Genomic DNA, 21317 nt, shown 5'->3' with positions numbered 1-21317 from the left:
AAGTAATATCTATAAGGTGCCGAGACCATGACCGATATGCCGAAACTGATATGGAACGATTCAGGTCACGATCGATCGCGACTGCAACTTTGAACCATGGTTACAATCAGAACCAATCCTCTGGTCCGGATGGGTTATCAAAGGTATACATGCCATAAACTCCTTGCCTCGCTTGCTTGAGATATCTTGTCACTGGAATGAGTAAATAAATACCCACAGAATGATTGATGATATACTGCCTTTGTTTACCAGCATCAAATTTCACTAATCATCAGACAATGATTTCAGCACCACATTGTTCTTGGGTGAATTCTTAGTTTATGATGAAAAAAAAAAGGAATTCTACAACGAGGGCGCTTCTTGGAGAGTTTTCTACAAATAGGGTGTTCGCATTCCGGGAATGCGAGCTCATTAACCTCGCATTCCCAAAATGCGAGCTCATTGAGCTCATGCGACCCATATGGTTTCAAGAGTTCTCCAACTTCTCAGTTAACATAGAGCTGCATATAAAAGAAGACCAGAAGATTACCTCATCAAGTCCCATTTCACTCTTCACTGACACGCGCAAGGCTCCATCAGGTCCCATTTTCCGATATTTAGCCAGCTCATAGTCATCACAATTAACATCTTCTGTAACGTAGACAACAGGAGATTCTTCCAGCAAATCACATTTGGATAAAACATCAAGCCAAAGATGGTTGCTAAACTTTTCCCTTATTTCCTTATAGATGACAAACTGCATAAGCAAATATGATGAAAACAAATAACTTTACCATGTAAATATAGAGGGCTATGCTACACTACAGAACACACAGAGAAATGTGAGATCTGAGTCAAAACTTTATTCATGTAGACGTAAGTTTTTGAACTTCGTACCCTGCTACAAAAACTAAATACAATTCAATAATTGTACTCCCAAATACATAAAAATGAACAAAAGTTAAACACTATATTGACCCCCTAATGTTGTTCTGAAATGCCTGAAATACATGCTGCACGTTTGAACAGAAGTAGTTGGACGTCCATATTCGCAAATAGCATATCAACATTTGCATATATGATAAGACTCTAATGCTTCATAACCAAAGAAATATAATGCCCCTTGTTTTTCATCTACTGGATCACTGAGCTCGCATTTGCGGAATGCGAGCTCAATAAGTCGAGCTCGCACTCCGCGAATGCGAGCTCTATTCTAACCTCGCATTCTTGAAATACGAGCTCTACTAAGCTCGCATTTTACGAATGCGAAGACCCCCGGACAGAGTCCCTTGCCAAAACCACCCCTTTTGTAGAATTTTTTTAAAATTCATCATAAAATTAGAAATTTCTCCATTGTTCTTGGTACCTAATAAATTACTTATTTATCATGATGCATTTGCTTGTGTTGATATATCATGCGTCCCTTCTAGGCCTTGTTTATTCATTTTATAGTATTGCAGGCGGCCAGATATTTGAAACAATTTTGGATTTTTAAATCAAACTAAGCTTCATAGACTTTGTCATGCATGGACTCTGGTTAGATGCCTCTCTATGGTTAATTCAGGCGGAGGTTAGGGCCCATGACAATTCTGAATGGTGGAAGATTCTTCGTTCAACTGAGGAGCAACTGCTCAACGAATGGGCAGCGCTTGATGATGTATCTTGGACTGTTCCTGAGCAGATTCTGAGCCAGATTCCAGTTCACCCAGAGAAGCCACAAATCTCTTATGCCTCAGGAGGTGACTCCCAGAATCACGTGGGTTCCCTCTCTACAAAGGGAGTCGTCAGAGATGAAAAACTTAAGTCAAGATTTCTAAAACCTTTTTCTTCCTCAGTAAGGCTTTTTGGCATCAGGCCATGTTGCAGTAAAATGTTCAGATCTAGAATGTTTTTGCACTCTTCCCTGCTGAAACCTTGTTGTCATAGAATGTTGCTGATGTTAAAGTATTCAGTAGTTTCTCGACTGTTCCAGTTGTCTAGGCTGTTGATATTCTTGCAGTCCCAAATTATTTTTGTTTTTACTTTACACCAAATCCAGCTCCAATGATTTGATCTGCATTCTGCATTTGACGCATCACAATCACAGTTTAGACTTCAGATCGAGTGAAGAGACAAAAGCCATTTGAAAAGGGCTGGCAGCTATGTTGAGAAATTTCTAAAATTATGATGAATTTTAAAAAAATTCTACAAATGAGACATTTTGAATATGAAATTCTGTCCAAGGGGTCTTCGCATTCAGCAAATGCGAGCTCCATGAGCTCGCATTTGCTGAATGCGAAGTCTCCTTGAATTTTCGACCAACAAAATCAAAAAAAAAAAAACAAAAAGAAAACCATACCTCGCATTTAGCAAATGCGAGGTCCGTTACCTCGCATCTAATAAATGCGAGGTATTCAGTGAGAAAAATGGTTAGGACTTGGGAATTGGGAAGGAAGTAGGGACAAGGATCAGGGGGCCTTAACGGTCGGGGACCCACCTCAGTGAGCGAGCAACTGGTCCCCTCTTCGTCGTTCTCCTAAACTCCCCGCCCGCCCGCCAGTCAAACTACTACTTCCCTCACTTTTGTTTTTTGTTTGGTTTAAATTCTTCCCACCCAAGCAATGTCCAGAGAATTTCACCAACCATATGAAATGAATCCGGAGTTTCCAAACCCATGGATGTGATTGTTGCATCCTCTCTCTCCTTCATGACCCCAGATCATATTACTACTTCCTTCACGCTGCATAGTGTTTTCGCGTACATCCCATACCCAATCCCAACGCTACTCTACTCGTGAAAGATTAGCATATCCTCCTCACCGGAACCTTGACCACCACTACTGCCAAGCAAATATACGCCCTCCTCCGCCATCGCCACCACATCACCGTTGAACCGGTACTCGGCACTTATCTCTCAATTTTCGAGCTCTTCCTCCCTCCTACGATACCATGACAGACGAAGTAATCACCCCCGATCGCTGCCATTCTGACTCCAGCCTCATCCTCGAGTACCAGCAGCTCTACAACCGCTATGCATTTGGAGGGGAATTTTGATTGCTTTCAGATTGAGTCTTAAATGCGAGGTACACAATCTCGCATTCTCCAAATGCGAGCTTAATATAAGCTCAGAATGCGAGCTTGCAAGCTCGCATTTGGAAAATGCGATCTTGTTTTTCTTTTTTTTCAGAAAACACTTACCTCGCATTTGTGAAATGCGAGGTACCTGAACTCGCATTTCACAAATGCAAAGATCACAAGTTTAGAACCAACTTCAAAAATTACCCTCTTTGTAGAATAACTTTTTTTTTTCATCACAATTTAAGAATTTTCTCCAGCTATGTTGATGTTTTTCAATTCACAAAACTTTGATGTTCAAGATTCATACATAACCAAGATGTTATTATTATTGTGCAACACGAGAAAACAAGCCAATGGGGGGGGGACTACTGAAGTGTACTTACATACTACTAAACTAAAAAGAAATGACTTTTTCTTTCGTCTTTGACATGAATAAGTAACCATTGTTTGAAACTGAGAAGCTATTGTTGTCCTTTGGGGTTGGCTCGAATGATTCTGGGATAATCTAGTTAGATCCCGATTTCGTGTGTTCGAATCACCTCTCTCTTGGCAGTCCGAAAATTGGTTTGGACGATATATTTTTTTGTGGCTGCAAATAGAGCATTTAAGGCTGTATACCTTTACGGAATCACCTTCCAAGAAGCTTCAGAAATGGGCAATCTCAATCACAGCCAATGAAAAGCAGCCAAACTTTTTTGCTGGATCTCATGCTTCAATTCAAGTTCCATTTCTTGGCCACCACGTAACTTGTCGGGACTTACAACTACAAGGATGCCTTTCTTGTTGTTGAGGCATTGAATCGTCAATCCTTGAAACTATTGGCTATTGAATGTTAGAAGAAAAGAACAAACTCTACTAGTGCTTTTCATCGTTTCTTCATTTTTTTTTTCCCAATTTACAGAGCCAGAATGAAAGAAAGCTTATGCCAAATTTAGTCCATGAAAGTTATTTGAGGTAGTTTTAACACGATATTAAAATCTTTCTCTGTGCAGTTATTTTTTGCATTGTATTTAAGCAACATAATTATGAGTAATGAAATGTTGCCCCTTTTCTTTTCTCCACTTCCATGTACTATTGAGCGGTGAAAAACATCCATTTGGATTGATTTTTTTTTTCAAATACAATACTACAGTAATACATAAATAAAAATAACTCAAAAAACATCACATTCATATAATATAGTTCAAAAAATATTTATAATAAAAGCTTTTTATATACATTGTTACAGTAATATTTTTCAAAAACATCCCAAAAAATAACTAATTCAAACAGAGCTATTCTTTCGAGCTCTTTATATTAGAATGAGTAATGAATTGTTGCACCTTTTCTTTTCTCCTCTTCCATAGTTCCATGTACTATTGAGCGTTGAAAATTTTGAAAAAACATTATATTATTCTTTCGAGCTCTTTATATTAGAAAGTCGCCTTAGAATTGATAGCTACTTAAAATACCAAATATAATCACATGAAAATCCAAAACTATCAGTAAATTATCTAGCAACACAATTACTACTTCATAGGTACACAACCATAAATACTTGTATGTTTGTACCAAAAAAAGAAACTAAATAGAACTAGAAAGAGATTAAAAAAAGCAGTTTAGATTGATACAATCTAATACGTAGAAAAACAATAATAATTTCAGTTGAGATTGGCACAATCTACTCTTTTTATTTTTCCAAACATAACAAAAGTAGTTCAGGTTGCCAGAATCTACGCTGCCCTTTTTTGCCCTATGTGTGTCTGTGTATATATATATATATATATCCTACTTCTAATTTTTCCATTAAAATTTTGATATTTCGGGGTTGAGGGATTGGGTAGTTAAGGCCCCAAGTTTGCCTCAAGAGTTGTCGATTTTTAGAATTAAATTTGAGATTAGATTTAATTAATTAATTTCAAAAGTCTCAAAAAAAAAAATTAAAGTTTTGATATACTAAAACAATTCCCGCAACGTAAACTAACATGACATGAGTTGCTCAGCCGGAAACGTCTAGGGCTACCATAGCTAAACTAAAACCCCACTCTCCCTCTTTCTCTCACACACACAACACGCACTGAGTCTTGCGCACAGTCGAGACGCTTTTTGCCTCTTTTTCCATCACTTTTGCCAACTAGCAAACATCCAAACCGTAGCACAGTTGTGTATCAGTTACAACCCCCCAAAAGCCAAAAGCCTACAACCAAGACCGCCACTTTTTCACCTCATGATCACCCTTTAATGAAAAAATTCAACCTCGGATTTTAAACAATTGAATAAAGCCCCCCAATAATCAACAAATCATCTGTATTATGCCAACTATGGACCCGGCAAATTCTAATCCTTCTAGAGCTGAAGAACTCAAAGTCCTCGCCAATGAAGCCTTCAAAGGTAGCCCTTTAAACCCTTTATGCCCTTTTGAATTTGTGGGAGTTTTTGGGTTTTAGTTAATGTTTTTTGGGATTTTTAATGGGTTTTTGCTCATTAATTTAGTTTTTTCTTGGATTCGTGAAGCCCATAAATTTGCGCAAGCTATTGATTTGTATACTCAAGCAATAGACTTGAATGGTGACAATGCGGTTTACTGGGCTAACCGTGCATTTGCCCACACCAAATTGGAGGAGTATGGGAGTGCAATAATTGATGCTACTAAGGCTGTTGAAATTGATCCTAAGTACTCCAAGGCAAGAATTTTATCGAAAACAATTTGGTCTCTCTTGCTCTCTCTCGCTCTCTCTCTTTCTTTGGGTTATTGGGGTGGTGTTTGTAAGGTGGTTTTGATTGGTTTTGGCAGGGGTACTATAGACGAGGTGCGGCTTATTTGGCAATGGCGAAGTTTAAAGAAGCACTCAAGGATTTTCAGCAGGTCGGATTATATACCACTGTATTTTGGTTATATTCGCCTCTCTGAAGCTAGTTTTAATTGTTTATTTTGCAAAGTTTGGGTTTTTAGTTCTTTAGGGTAGGTTTTGCAGGCAAATATGCTGCAATTTGCAAGCAAATATTCTTTTTTTATTTATTTGCAAGAAAATCTTGACCCTGGTTTTTGTGTTTCCAAGATGAACGTTGGTACTTCAGAAGAGATCTTTTTAGACATCATATTCAGATGGCAAGGATCATAATGATAGAACTAAAACTGTTTTCAAACTGGCTGAGATGAGAACAAATTGAAATAGTGACGCCTTACTTGTGGTTTTATTAGAAGGAGAATGATCATTGATTGTTTTTTACTCTTATAACAACTAAATGTTATTGTGAAAATCAAATAGTATTTGGAATCAGTTCACCATCTGAAGATGTGTGTACTTATGCTGAACTCTCAAATTCAACACCATAGTCTCACTTTCCTTCCTTTCTTATCAATTGATTGTTCATGCAACATGTAGTCGCAACTTTTGTAATGCACCTATTTTTCAAGCATCTGTTTCTCTGCATGAACATAAATTCTCATGAGGTGCTGATGGATCTAGCTATTTCCATGCGTACTTGAAAATCTAGGTCAAGAAGTTATGCCCTAATGACCCTGATGCCTCAAAGAAATTGAAAGAGTGCGAGAAAGCTGTGATGAAACTCAAATTTGAGGAAGCTATCTCTGTACCTGAATCTCAAAGACGTTCAGTAGCTGATTCTGTTGATTACACTACCATTGGTATGACTACCATGCGGAACTTCCTTTCTTTTTGATAGGGTTGTGTAGGCTAAATAAGGTAACTGTATTATTTGACAGTTTTCATGCACTTAAGGGTTTGTGTGATTGGCGCTTAAAGTTTCTTTTTTCCCTCATTGAATGACGTGTTTTACATTGTTGCAGTAAGTGGGATTTGTGAAATGAATTATGCATTGGTGTAATAAGGCAAAAGAAAAAACAATCTTTTTGGTGTTTACTTCAATCATGTCTCTAAGGTGTTTTGCATTTTATAAGTTTTACCTGTAGGTGTCTAATTGTTGCATCATGTTATTATGTGTTATCATCAGCACTATCACATTTCCCAGTGTTGGCTTTAGGTGTAAATTCTGGTCACTAAAAGTGTCACATATTGATCCTACAAAATTACAAATGCATTATTAGAGCACATGCATGTTGTTCTTTTTGACGAGTCTTGATTTGCTAGTTGGGTTTCTGGTCATTTAATTTCCTACTTTTCATCTGGTTGCTTTTCCTGTTGACCTATTTGAAAACCTTAAGTGTTGCAATTTTCTCTGAGATTTGGATACGGAATAAGTGGTTGCTGATATTTTAATGAATTTTTGCTGCATTATCTAGTTCCTGCACTAAAGGAGAACCAGTAGAGTATGAGCAAATAAATATATTTCTAATTGGGTCTTTCCTTGTTACGTGGTTTATGACTGATGAACATCATAAGATATTTCACTGTTTTGCGTAAAAGCGTCTTTTTTTTTTTTGTGTTATAGTAGTGAGATTGCAGGATTCTTTCAGAATAGGGGAATAATGTGATACCGGTGCAACAAGACTAATTTGTCGAAATATTATTATTCTATGTAGAGTTCCTATGTCAGGTGGATTTTATAGGTGTTTCCACAAGACAGTAGTTGCTACTTGGAATTTGAGGAAGTAACTATCTAGAGAAAAAATGTGTTAAGTAGCATTGTCCTATTACCTGTAATATATGCATTTTGGTTATTTTTCAGATGGATGATGAGGTGTCGTCGCTATTGAGATGTTACCTATTAGATCGACTTTGAAGGTGTTATGTCCAGCATTGATCAAACGCGAGAGAACACTCAATTTGACAGAAGTCGTAGGACATCAATTTGTTGTCATCCATATCAATGTAAAGATGGAAATATAATCTGTACAAAATGATAGGGAAGGAATCACCATACCTGCATCTTCAAGAAATAAACTGGATTTGGTATTTAATTAAAGAAGTCATTGAAAAAAAAAGGAAAGACAAACTTGACCACGTTGCGGCATGCATTGGCAAGCAAATCTAGACAAAATAGCAGCTGGCATAAGTCCACTGATTAATTTCTTGAGAAATACGACATAGAAAGCATCGGAATCCAGGCTCCTGTAAAACTTCTCTTGAAAAAAGTTGTGAATCCAAGAGATTAGTAGATTAATGATCTCAGCTACTTGAATTCCTTATCCATCTTGAATTCCTGTAAAACTTCTCTTGAAAAAAGTTGTGAATCCAAGAGATTAGTAGATTAATGATCTCAGCTACTTGAATTCCTTATCCATCTCTCCTACCATCCTTTTCATCATTGGTGATGATTTTATAACAATCACTCTATTCTTTTGGATTCATTTCTGAAAGAAAATTCGTTTCTGTTTCTCTTACCATAAACAAATTCCTTTCTGTTTCTCTTACCATAAACCTTGTTATGCATCAAAGGTGAATACAAATGACAAAGAATGTAGAGTAGACTCATTATATTGATACAGAGAAGGAAAATTTGCTGTGATGCCTTTTTTTGAGAGATAAATGAGATTGCATCCTGTCTTCCTGAACCTATTTGAAGAAGATTGTTGGATTTCTTTATTTCATTCCTTCCATTAATTTTGTACTTGAAATATCTTTACAACAAATTTCTTTCTTTCAATTTCAAACAAGCCTCATAAAATGAGCTACTCTAAGCATGATCATCAAGCATTCAGTAAGATTGGGAGAAAACTGCCTTTGCTGGACGTGAACTGCCTTTGCTGGACGTGAATTAGCTCTGAACCTGGTGAAACCTGACCTTGTTCAGCTATGTTGGGTCTTGGCACAGCATTTTGGAACGATGCTTAGTCCTTAAATTTAAATGGGTACATAGGAAAAGAAAAAGTCTTTCAGTACCAAAATTGTAATTTTCACATTAGTCACATATCTTATCTACAATGGTAGGTGTTAATATATCATTTTCTTTTACCTATTTTATCATTCTAGGAACGGGCACAGAGTCATCTTATTTTCCCCCCAAAGTAACTGCTGTAGCAGCGGCAGTAGTTCTACCTGCTGTGCTGGCGGTATATGTGGGAACTAAAGCAGCCATAGTGGTGGCAGCAGCAGTTATGGCAACAGTATTGGTGTTCTTGGGGGCTTGGTGGCTTCGCAGCAATGACCATGTCTTTTCCAAGAATCAAAGTCTTGACTTAGGTTTGAACCTCTTAAATGATCTAATAAATGAGGAAAGATAACACTCAGATAAAATCTACAGAATTGAAAGATCTCTTATTTCTTAAGTGTAGTTAAGGACTTTAATTGAGGGAATAATCAACAAGGAATTTTTCTTACTAATGTAGTTTTGTTATTAACATTGACATATCTCCTTGAACTGCAATTTGTTGAGTTTGAAGGACTTTAGGTTCTTCATGAGAGGTTATGCTTCATGAGAGGTTCTTACTAAGAAATGGTAGTTGTTTACCTTTTTCCTGCTGAGCCTCATTAGAACATGAGATTTGGTAGTTGTTTAACTTATATTGAATCTTATTTATTTTCTAGCTTCTAACCTGTAATATGCCTGTGAAAGTTGGGCTGTAAAATCAAACATAAGAGTTTAACTTTGGGTGGCAGGTGTAGTTGTCAGAAGTCCATTTAGGGGGTCTTGCATTCAACCTCCCAGCTCTACTCCAAGGACTCAGTTTCTGATAGTGTGTATTTTTGACATGTCTTCTTTCTTCACAGTGTCCGCATTCTCTTTTTATTCAGTCGAATAGTATCATGCTAAGAGTCACTACATGGTCTAACATGACTTGAAGGTGGATGATTCCTACCCTAGCATCGTAAAGCAGTTTTGTCCAGTGAGTCATTGGCCTCTGAATTGCAAAACTAGATTACCTGGAATGATTCCCACTCTGTTAGTAAATTGTGAAACTATGTTCTTGGTATTGCTGTTGTAAAACTTTTTCTCCTTCCAAAGCAGGGACTCATTAGTAAATGTCTTTAATACATATAGTATTTCTTGTAATAATGTTTGATATACTGTAATAAGAAAATTTGACAGATTGCATTGAGATCATTGTTCTTTCTTAAGATAATCTCAGTTGAAACCAACTTGCATTTTTAGTGTTTTCTCGTACCATGGAAGTTGCACCTGGAATGTAGAGAAGTGTATTCTATGTTGATTACAATTTAAGAATGTTAAAGAAATGCATCTAAGTTGGAAATGCAGCTGTCTTTTTATGAGAATTGCTGCTCTTCTCAGTGGCGGGGGTGGGTTACAAGGAACCAAAGATTAATACAGATTTAATAGTAGTTGATTGAAATTGTTCCAATGATCTGATTTTAATGGTTCTGCAATGCTTGAACTACAGTTGTGGAACCAGAATATGCTGGTGCAAGGATTGAGGGAGATGTTGTGACTTTGGATTTTGTGAAAAAAATGATGGATGACTTCAAGAATCAAAAGAGCTTGCATCGGCGGTATGAGATAGCTCAATATTTTGCCAAAAACTGGTAGAACTTTTCAATTTTCCTTAAAATCTTTGCCTTTTTTTTTACCATAGGTATGCACTGCAAATTGTGTTACAAACAAGAGAAATGCTGCGTTCACTGCCCACTCTTGTTGATGTTAATGTTCCTGATGGGAAGCACTTCACTGTCTGTGGTGATGTACATGGTCAGGTAATGAAACTACTTCCATTAGAGCTTTGCATTGTTGAATTTTTTAAGTATTTTAGTTTTCCAATATTATGGTTCTCTACCTGCCCTAGTTTATGTTTACACTGCCACAATCACCGTATTTGATCTTGACATTAGAAATTCAAGTTCCTTTGTTTGTAAAACAGTGAAATTATTTAGTACTGTATCTATTCCAGATTCTCAGGTGCAAAAACTGTTTATGTTCCAAATCTTGTTCTGATATTGATGTTACGATTATATGCACTGATAGTTCAGTTTGCATGCCTTGAAAATCCTGTGCAAAGGAGATGAGATTAGGTAGATCTAGCATAGACACATTGATATGGGAGGTATTAAAGGGCGTTTTCTCAAATTTCCTTAGTTCATGAAGAAGTCTAAAATGCATGGACACCTACATATGTGGAACTTTGAAATGGTTCTATTAGTCCTTTTAGTTGTCTGTATTAGGGTTAGGATGTGATGGAAGTCTTGTGAAACAGTTTTAATCCTCTTATTATTTAACTTTTTATGCACGTTATATTGCTTTCTGATTTGTACATGTAACTCCCTTCACAATTTGTGTTTGTGTTCTATAGAAGTTATACTCTTTAAGGTAACTGCATGTAGAATAATTTCCTTTTCCTGTGCCTTTTCCTTTGCAGCATTTACTGATTTCAGTGTTTTTTATTCCTGGGTTTTTGCAGTTTTATGATCTGTTAAACATATTTGAGCTCAATGGGTTTCCATCAGAAGATAATCCCTACCTTTTTAATGGTGACTTCGTCGATAGGGGGTCCTTTTCTGTGGAGGTCATACTGACGCTCTTTGCTTTCAAGTGCATGTGTCCGACAGGTAGCCACTTTTGTCCTTTCTGAAAGTATTGCCTTTTTCTAAGCATTTTTGGCTAGTGCTGGCTGAATTACTTCTATTCCTCTAATTTTCTTCTGAAAATGTTTGACGTATTCAAGTACATACAATTTTGGAACTTTTCTTTAAAAGTACATTTTGATGAAGCTCTAAACTTGGCACTTAATTAAAATCACTGCACTTCTGGTACTTCTGAGGTTTATGCATTCAGGATCAATAATGGACTCAATTAGTTGGTTGAACATGCTGTTCCCTTTAATACAATCTTATTTCTTTTCTTTTCCTCTTCCAACAAAGCAGTTGTGCATTTCCTGTCTGTTTTCTGACTTGACAGCCTGTTTGGTCAAGCATGAGGGGTCATCATTATCTACCTTATTTGGTTGCAATGTGGTTATTTTGATGTTGACACTCTGTTTTGTTTATCTGGGTTATGGAATTCTGAGAAGATTTATATTGCTTATAAGTGTTGAACATCTTATTTTCTGTCACAACTTCTACAACCAGGAAGATGAGCACATCTTCCAATTTCTTTGAGAACTTTCGAAACATTTTGCTTTCAGTTGTGATCTTTATTAGCCTCAAATTATTTAGGTATTTTCCCGGAAATTAAGGGTGCAACTAATTCAGTGTCTGACATTTCCAGCCATGTATCTCGCCCGAGGGAACCATGAGAGCAAGAGCATGAACAAAATATATGGCTTTGAGGGTGAAGTCAGATCAAAACTAAGTGAAATATTTGTGGAACTGTTCGCGGAAGTTTTCTGTTGTTTACCTCTTGCACATGTTATAAATAATAAAATCTTTGTGGTACATGGAGGGCTTTTCAGTGTTGATGGGGTGAAGCTCTCCGAAATCAGTGCAATCGACCGGTTTCGAGAACCACCTGAGGAAGGTGACTTTGATGCTGTATTTCTTTTTTCTTTTTTTTCCTTTTTATGCAGAGTTGCATTTCATGTTTGAATAGTATCATAGCCAGAATTTGATTCATCATATCTACCAGCAATTTATGGAACTCCTCAGTTTACAGTTTTCTGTTTATTGTTTGTTTTCAATACTCTTTACTCATCTGAAACAGTAGTTATCCTTGTGAGATATCTCTCTTATATTCGAAACTTATGAACTGCGTAGCTTTCTGAAACCACGTGTCTCCTCCTAGGAATGTCCAACCATGAATCTCAAGCTAAATGTTCAAACGCCATGAATCACTATAGCATGTATAATACTTTTTTTTTTTTTTAATTCGACAGGGTTGATGTGTGAATTGCTTTGGAGTGATCCACAGCCTCAACTTGGAAGGGGACCAAGTAAGCGTGGCGTTGGCCTTTCATTTGGTGCAGATGTAACTAAAAAGTTTTTGAAGGAAAACAATTTAGGTATCCCTTCACCATCCCCTTATTTTCTGAGTAGTGATACTGCCTTGTTGGTTTTCTCTCCAACTTTGAAATTTTGATACGAATTGTGGTTTTATACTGTTGATGTACTTTAATTTACAGATTTAGTGGTGCGATCTCATGAAGTCAAGGATGAAGGATATGAGATTGAGCATGACGGAAAACTCATTACTGTCTTTTCTGCTCCCAACTACTGTGATCAGGTAAAATGAGATTTTCTAGTTTGTACTTTTCCTCTCAAACATGCTTGGCTCTTCATGTTGCTAGCGATCAAAATCTTGCTGCTAAAGTTAAGAATATTCGCCATGTTAGACTTTTATCCCAGAATCTCTATTGGCAATGAAGCGTACCATGTTGCTTCCTTCCCTCTCAAAACTTTTCTGTTTGTTCAAAGTTCTGCAGTATTGGTGGTCACTTAGAGGGAATATCTTTTATACTAACATCTATATGTTTGTTCTGAGATGCAGATGGGTAACAAGGGTGCCTTTATTCGTTTTGAAGCTCCCAGTCTGAAGCCAAATATTGTTACATTTTCAGCAGTGGTCAGTATTTTCTGATTCTTGGTGATATTTTTATTCTTAGGTATTCGTTTGCAGGGTCTCGTTCACCATTTGCCAATGAGAACTAGAAAAGATCTCCCATTTCTCTGCCATCTTTGACTGGTGGTGGGGATTGTTAAGATGATAGGATTGGTTATATGGAATTAATGTTTCACTCGTCTATCATATGCTAGTACTGTGCAAATTTCTCGCCCCTGACTTTTACTTGTATAAAATTGCAGCCGCACCCCGACGTCAAGCCAATGGCATATGCCAATAACTTCTTTCGCATGTTCTCTTGATCATTAATCCTGACTAGGGAACTTAAAATATTACCATCAGACAATATACACATCTGGCTGCAGAAGGGCAAAGTTTTTGCATAATGGGGGAGAAGAAAGGTTCATTAATGTCAAAAGTATTCTTCTTTCTGCAATTTTGAATTCATTTTGCGTACAACTGCTTGAAACAGAAGCCTAATATTCCTGTTGAACCTTCATCTGCTGGGATCTCAAAGTTCAGGTATAGCTAGAACCAGGAAAACTTGTATAAAGTCTTGCTCCTTCACGTGTATTTAAATCTTTTCCTGTGCAAGATTCTTCTTTTTCTTGCTTGTCTTTGAGATCTGCACTATCAGTAAGTTAGCCTTTTTTATTGGATGTTTAATTGTAAAATATTTACAGTAACGCCATTTTTCTTCTTCCTTTCAAGTGCATGTCCACCTGAAACATCTAGCTTTTTCCTTTTCAAGTGTTGAGCCAAATTTTGTTGGTAGTTTTAAGCATAAAGCTTGATCAATATTAAAGGTGTCTTTAACAGGAGTGTTCTTTTTCCATGGATGGCATTTTCCTCGTAAATTGATCTTGTTGCCATTACTCGAGTTTGTGAAATTAATCTAGGGAACAGGACTTGTTCAGTGGCCCGCACACCACACAATTTTACTGGATTTCAAGGTGTGGGATTGTGTGTTCTGGGAGGATACTGATTTGGTAATCTTATCAAGTGTCATAGGCTGCTATTTCCAATCACATCTTGAATAGATGATGCAGTCTATTTCAGGGGCTAGACAAAGAAAAAGGAAAAACAAGACTACATACATAAATCTTTTGTGAATTACCATCATTGGACTTGGACAAATTGGGAGTTTGGAGAGGAATACAGGCTGATATGCTTCAAAGTTCAAACTCGCAAAATCTTTATAATCATTCCACTTCTAAACTCAGGTCTGACTAATCAGTAGAAGATTTGCATCATTCATTCTGGGATTTAATCCTTGTCCCATCCCACTTCTTTGATTGGTTTCTCATGTCTCAACCATCCAAGAATTCCATGAAAAAGTTGGTGAGATGAGAAGTCAAGTCACAAAGAACTTTGGGTCCTTGTAATGTTGGAGGTCAGCAAAAACTCTTCCTAGTTTGATTTTCAAGGTTAAACTAGACGAGTAGTAGAAGGAATGACAAAAGATTCCATTCCATCCTTCCAAGTATCTTGGACACTATTGATTATGAAAACTAAGTACCTGTTTAGATTGTGATTTTATGCACAAAAATTTTTTTTACGTTTTTTGTAAATATGTTTTTCAATTACCTTTTTATCTCATATATATTAAATTAATACGGTATATTTTTCTACAAAAACTCCTAAAAATAATAATTCAATACTTATTTCTAAAATTTGTGTATTACTCACATTCTTGTTTGTGATTGAAATTTAATACCTGCATTAGATAACTTGGACCCATGTAGAGACATCAAACATCCTGGAAGAGGAAATATTGATAAAGGGTAATGTACAAGGCCAAATTATAAGGTAAAACTCAGAGGGTTTTCATCACCACCAACCCCCCCCCCCCCCTCGCCCCCCAAACAAAAAAAAAACCACAATCTCCCCTGGGTAATGTACTTTTACCCAAACAGAAATGAAAACAAAAAAAAAATAAAAATATCACCCTGATTCGAAAAGTCCCAAATCCATCAGCCTTTGATTCCCTTCTGTTTTTTTCACCTTTAATCTTTTTGTTTGTTTTTTGATGTGGTTCTTGTGCTCCAGTGAGCCTGATTGATAAATAGAAACATGCGCAGTTATTTCCAACATCTTTTTCTCTCTCTCCCGCTTGTTCTTTCTATCTCTTTATCTTTCTTGAATCCAAGTTGATAAATGTTTATGACCCTACCTTATGCTTCATAATTTCTCACTCAAAATCATGAAGCCCCCATCATTTCAATCACATCTTGCACAACTCATTTTTCTCCTTTCTTGCCTCTCTCTCTCTGAGAATTCACAGACACACGTGCTTAATCCAATCCTTCACAACCCAACCCCAACCTACCCCCCCCGGCGCGGGGGACTGAGGCAAGAAACCAAATTCTAAAACCAAGGAGCGTAGCTGCAAACTTTTGCAAACATTTTATTTGATGATCAAAGCCCTCACATTTTCACAAACCTCACATCTTCAGCAAGATGTTCTGTTCATTGATCTTTCTCTCTCTCAGATTTCTTCTGCTTCTTCTATTCACATTTACTTCTTTCTCCTCAGCCTCCCCAAGCGTGAATTTCCCAGCTAGTGATAGTCGCATGGATCCACTTGAACTTGAAACATTGTTCAAGATCATGGAGACAGTATCTTCTGATCAAAGCTGGAGGACTGCACATCCAAACCCTTGCAAACCAGGCTCATCTTGGATTGGAATTGAGTGCAAGAGCTCAGGAAATGACAATCTCATTCATGTTTCTAGGCTTGACTTTGGCGTCCCACCAAACCCTTCATGCAAAAGCACAGCCACATTTCCTTCACAAATCTTCCAACTTCCACACCTTGAGTCTGTGTTTTTTATTTCATGCTTCACACACGCCAGAACAACCATTTCATTTCCTATTAAAGTCTCGAGTTCTTCGCTGCAACAGCTGAGCATTCGATCAAATCCTGCACTTGTCGGCCTCATCCCATTTCAACTTTCCTCCTTAAAATCACTCCAGATCCTCACGCTGTCGCAAAACCTTTTATCCGGAACAATTCCAGCTCAAATTTTTAGCCTGAGTTCCCTTTTGCACCTTGATCTAAGCTACAATATGCTCACTGGAAGAATTTCATTCCAAGTGGGAAATCTAAAAAAGCTTGTTGGCCTTGATTTGAGCTATAACAAGCTCACAGGCACAATTCCCAGCACAATTGGCCAATTGGGTATGCTTCAGAAGCTTGACTTGAGTTCCAATAAACTCACGGGAAGGATTCCAGAAACCATAGGGAATCTACATTCTTTGGTCTTCATTGCCTTGAGCAGCAATGAATTAAAAGGGCTTTTGCCCAAAGGAGTCTCAATGCTGCAAAACTTACAATGCTTCCTTATGGATGATAATCCAATGTTCATATCACTGCCATCAGAGTTCGGTGAGCTGCAGAAACTTCAAGAGCTCAGGCTGGCTAATTCAGGATATTCTGGCAAAATCCCACCAACATATTCAAAGCTAAGTAACTTGAGCACATTATCCTTACAAAACAACCGATTAACAGGCGAAATTCCGGCAAGTTTTGGCAGCTTATCACACATTTATCACTTGAACTTGAGCAGAAATTTCTTGGATGGCGTTGTTCCTTTCAATTCAAGTTTCCTAAACAGGTTAGGAAAGAATTTGGACATTAGTGGGAATCCAGGGCTCTGTTTAAGTCCGTCTGAAGCAAATGGCTTCAACCTTGGAGTTAATGTTTGTGGCAGCAACAAATCAGGCTCTTCGATCTTACCATGGGAAAAGTCTGAAGCTCATCAACAAGGGATCCCAAGACCATTATTCTTTTTATTAGTACTACTTAGTACTGTGATTTCTGTAGCACTATCGAACATTTAATGGCTTCGTGTGTTTTCACTGATTCTTTTGTGTTTAAGAAGGTACTGTATAAGAGATTAAATGTATGTACTTTAAGTTTAGATAATACAATATATTATAGTAGGATGAGAATTTATTTCTGCGTTCATATATTTTTTTCGCAAATTCTATTGCACGCAAGCTGCAGTCAGCCTGCAAAGCACAGCCTCGTTGATTGTTTGGTACCTTAGTCTTGAGAGATCTTCAGGTCAGCATCCAAAAGTATAGTTGAGAATTGAAGTTTTGACTCAACTTAGATACCCAAAGGGTCCCAGGTTTTAGCTTAATTTCCAGTTCATGAAACAGATGGATTCTATGTCTTGAGACAAAGCGTTTAGATTCTGCTTTTGTATTCTTTTATGTACGTCATTCTAACTAGATCTCATCTTTGCTCGGATTCGAGAAATAAGCTCAAGGATTTTGCTGATTGCTTTAGCACAAATAAAGAGGTAAAATTTGCCATTTCTTTTCCTTTTCTTCCCTAGTCTTCAAACGTTGTTTAATTTCATGCACAGAAGAAAAGTTCTTTTTAATTAGTGGTATCTTTTGTTTGTTTATACCAGATATATAGGTAAGCTGTTCGACACAAATGACTTGAACCGAAACAGTTTCTTTATTTGGGCCTCAACCAAGCGAAAGTCCCAATGGGAATCCCAGTTTTTCCTAAATGTATACGTTGGAAGGTGCAGAAGTAAATTTCTGCAGAGATCCCCAGTAAATTTAGCCATAGACACATTCCAAAAATTTTACTTAAAATTACTATATCTGGATACAGTAAAACTCGCGTTTGGAGACAAAGATTAGTAATATTACAGTCTATTTTCCTTACACATGCTGCTCAATTTTCTGTCCTTGTCAAGTTTGTTAAAAAACTAAAAAGATGAAACCTCATGCACACATGATCCAAAGGCGTACCATACAAACTTTAGCTTCAAATGTCCAAACCTAAATCTTAAACATGAATCTTCAACTTGCTTCTTTCGAGATGACAGGTACACTACTATTTTAGCAGGGTAAAAGTACAAAATAAGTGTTATCATAATTAATATTACGTATTAACCTCTATCATGTCCTGAATGCCAGCCATACTAGCCCCTTCTGTCCCTGTTTGGCACTTGAGTTTTTTATCAAGTTTATCAGCTACAAGTTTTTTTAAAAACTTTAGCTACAGTAACGTCAAAAAATTTCTTAAAGTTTTCAAACTATACACTTTAAAATATTCAAAAATTTACATACGTCAAAACATTTTTTAAAAACTTTTACAGTAAGTTACAGTAAAATTTTAGACAAACACTAAAAAAACTCAGTTGTCAAACGGGGTCGTTCTGCTAGATGATTCAACTCACAGTAACCAATTCATATTACATTATTCAAACTACTCGTTCAAAATTTTGGAGGGATGGAGGGAGTAACAGTATTCACCATTCTTCAATTCAAACCTGTCAAGTGTCAACATCTTGATCATCAACCAGAACAGAAGAGAGTACAAAATAAATTTACTCCAGGATACATTCAAAGGGGTGGGAAAAAAAAGGTGTGGGGTTTGTTAGGACAGGGACTGCTTTAACATGAAGAAACAAGAGCATCAGAAGACTGAACACAAGGACGCTTGATGGACTCAAGAACTGAAGCTGGATCCCACCTTCACTCTTACACTGAAAATACATAATTTTAACTTTTCTTAACAGTATTATAGTACAAAGGTGCACCACCTTCTCCCTTGCAGCTTTGCCCCATTGCCTTCGCGTCTTCATCCGCTAGCAGCAGCTTTTTTAAGTTTTGCTACGCCCCTACGCCTATGTACCCTTTTTTTTCTTCCATCCAAAAAAAAAAAAGAAGAAGTTAGAATACACAAACCATTTCTAATAATCTAATAGAAAGGAGGACATTCGATTCTCAAAATCATGAAGAGAATCTACTGCAACGTGTTTATAATTCATTTCGAAAGACATTTTAAAACTAGTACGACCATAACTTCATACAAGAATGCTTGAATACACGCTTCATGGTCAAGTTGAATGTGATTGTTGCATAATTTTCTACAGAAAATTGACAATTCAAAGGCATTTGGTCCTGTCCTTTTTTATCTGTGATGACAGATTTAGTAACAAGGAGATTTAGACGACTCCTCAATCGACATTTATGGGCAAACGACATATTTTCTGGTGTTTTAGAAATTGCCTAACCATTCAATTTCTTCCAGGCAGGATTGTTTGATTCTAACCCGGGTATAAGGACTACAAAGTGATTGAGCCATGAATACGATCAAAACTCGATTCTAACACGAGTGTAGAGAATTTATAGCTAGTTGCCTCGTCAAGCCATCTCAATCCTATGTATTTCGCAATAAATCTGTTATTAGTGATGGAATTGCATATATGTCTCCTTGAATTCAAGTTCTATTAATAGGCTTGAGCTTGACTTGGAGTCCAACCTCAAGATAACGAAGAACCCGATGGAATTTGAGTCTCGTCAAAGGTTCAATAGGGTCAAAAATTGACTCAACCCGACTAGTTTGTAACCCTAATTCAAGAACTCTCTCCAAAGAAAAAATGCATAGAATCATCTTTGCTGAAATCGATCTTTTTTTTATCATAATTTTTGTTTGGATTGTAGTTTTCTGCCGAAAAAAAAAAAAAACTCCTGAAAATAACAATTCAGAAGGGACCTTAGTTTGGCATGCGGAATATGCTTGATCAATGCCAATAGTGGGACAACTAGCTAACCTTCACAATATTGTACGATCGGAAAAATAATAACTGCACACATCAAACATGTATAAAATCGAATGCAGCTTTTAAGAAATTGATGGAACCATGGAGCACCAATTTGTGAAAGAATAAAACCACCTTCCTCTTTTGTAGAAAGAGAACAACCAAGTAGAGAACAAAAGGGCTCACAAAAGTTTCCATCTTCTTTTCCAATCAGAGTTAAAAGAGTAGTGTTCATTCAATCACCTGTCACAACCCGAATAACTATCACCGCACTATTTTTACGTTGCAAAATTTTCACAAGGCCTGAAAATTAGCTGTCCATATTCTGTCATGAACTAAAAAGGGTTCTGGTAGATAACAACTCGTATTGCAAAATGCATGCTAATGTGTTTGGATTGCATTTTTCATGGAAAAATTATTATAGCGATTTGATGTATGTGAGAGAAAAAGGTAATAGGAAAATGTGATTACGAAAAACGACGTAGTTTTTCGCCGGAAAACAGCAATCCAAACGAGGCTGAGCTCGGTGACAAAATTAATTTAAGGCTTGTTGTCGCTTGCATTACATTTAATAAAAGCTAATTATAGTAAAAAAAAAATAGAATTAGCTAAAACTACGCACAAAAAATCAAACGAGAACATCAACAAATTGATCATCCAAAATCATGATACAGCTACGTGCAAAATAAAAATAAAAATCAAACGAGAACAAGCCCTTTTTTTTCCTACAGCTAAATAGTAATACTACATAAATTTCAATGAATAAAAGGAAAAAAAAAAAACTGTTTTTGTTGTTATAGCATTTCATCATCAACAGATCCACACTTGCATTAAACAACAGAAACGTTACAGAGAACCTCACGTGGGCAAAACAGTACTAATAGCACAAACATTGCTTCAATGGGCTGTGTCCTTTTCTTCTTCTGCTATTTTTAGGTAAAGGGAAAATCAGGCTTTGATGTTTACACAGGATACTATTGCATTGTCTCACGAGTAAAGAGATTGCGATGGCTCGTTTGATGAGAGAATAATTGCAGGAGAGTGTTGGTTTTGACTTCGTTTAATGAATCTCATCTTAGGTACGGTGGTAGTTCAGTCCCCTTCAAATTATTCTTGGGCCTCCTTAGGTCCGTCCCCTCTTTCTTAATGTAGAATAGATTAGCTTATACAACTGTTATCGTCTCAGAAAAAAAAAATGTATCTCATCTTTTGCACCCAAAATAGGGAAAAACAACAATGCTTAAGAGCACATATCTCCATGAGAAATAATCATGAAAAGCTCAAAAGCTTTGTTATTATCAGGTATAGTAGAAATCCCTGGTGAGAAACAAAAGAGAGGTAAGGGTGAACAAGAAAAAGCTGC

At 36.8% G+C, this 21317-nt stretch overlaps 2 protein-coding genes across 5 annotated transcripts; both read left to right on the top strand.

Moving 5' to 3' along the window:
* The first annotated feature begins 4998 nt into the window (after nucleotides 1-4998).
* LOC113688172 (serine/threonine-protein phosphatase 5) lies at nucleotides 4999-14129 on the top strand. Of its 4 annotated transcripts, none has more exons than XM_027205877.2 (13): nucleotides 4999-5405; nucleotides 5529-5698; nucleotides 5809-5880; nucleotides 6513-6663; nucleotides 8909-9118; nucleotides 10276-10384; nucleotides 10468-10585; nucleotides 11287-11434; nucleotides 12093-12341; nucleotides 12697-12822; nucleotides 12943-13043; nucleotides 13308-13382; nucleotides 13622-14129. In XM_027205877.2, exons 1-13 carry the CDS (start codon nucleotides 5327-5329, stop codon nucleotides 13679-13681), a joined length of 1668 nt encoding a protein of 555 aa, XP_027061678.2. In that variant the 5' UTR covers nucleotides 4999-5326; the 3' UTR covers nucleotides 13682-14129. The 4 variants fall into 4 exon arrangements, with proteins under 4 accessions (XP_027061678.2, XP_027061677.2, XP_027061680.2 ...); XM_027205876.2 differs by having other exon boundaries at nucleotides 5508-5698; XM_027205879.2 differs by lacking the exon at nucleotides 8909-9118.
* Nucleotides 14130-15250: 1121 nt separating this feature from the next.
* LOC140007785 (uncharacterized) lies at nucleotides 15251-17349 on the top strand. The gene has a single exon (XM_072051101.1). The coding sequence runs from the start codon at nucleotides 15840-15842 to the stop codon at nucleotides 17220-17222; it is 1383 nt and encodes a 460-aa protein (XP_071907202.1). The 5' UTR covers nucleotides 15251-15839; the 3' UTR covers nucleotides 17223-17349.
* The last annotated feature ends 3968 nt before the right edge of the window (nucleotides 17350-21317 follow it).

This window comes from Coffea arabica, chromosome 5c, assembly GCF_036785885.1.
Source record: "Coffea arabica cultivar ET-39 chromosome 5c, Coffea Arabica ET-39 HiFi, whole genome shotgun sequence".
Lineage (NCBI taxonomy): Eukaryota > Viridiplantae > Streptophyta > Magnoliopsida > Gentianales > Rubiaceae > Coffea > Coffea arabica.
This window is presented reverse-complemented; position numbering and strand designations above follow the sequence as displayed.

Bases quoted from the DNA above. Each gene is read 5' to 3' on its own strand.
- LOC113688172 (XM_027205876.2), top strand. From the start codon at position 5,327: ATGCCAACTATGGACCCGGCAAATTCTAATCCTTCTAGAGCTGAAGAA. The intron at 11,435-12,092 runs GTAGCCACTTTT...TGACATTTCCAG, and splicing joins CAAGTGCATGTGTCCGACAG to CCATGTATCTCGCCCGAGGG. The intron at 12,342-12,696 runs GTGACTTTGATG...TTAATTCGACAG, and splicing joins TCGAGAACCACCTGAGGAAG to GGTTGATGTGTGAATTGCTT.
- LOC140007785 (XM_072051101.1), top strand. From the start codon at position 15,840: ATGTTCTGTTCATTGATCTTTCTCTCTCTCAGATTTCTTCTGCTTCTT.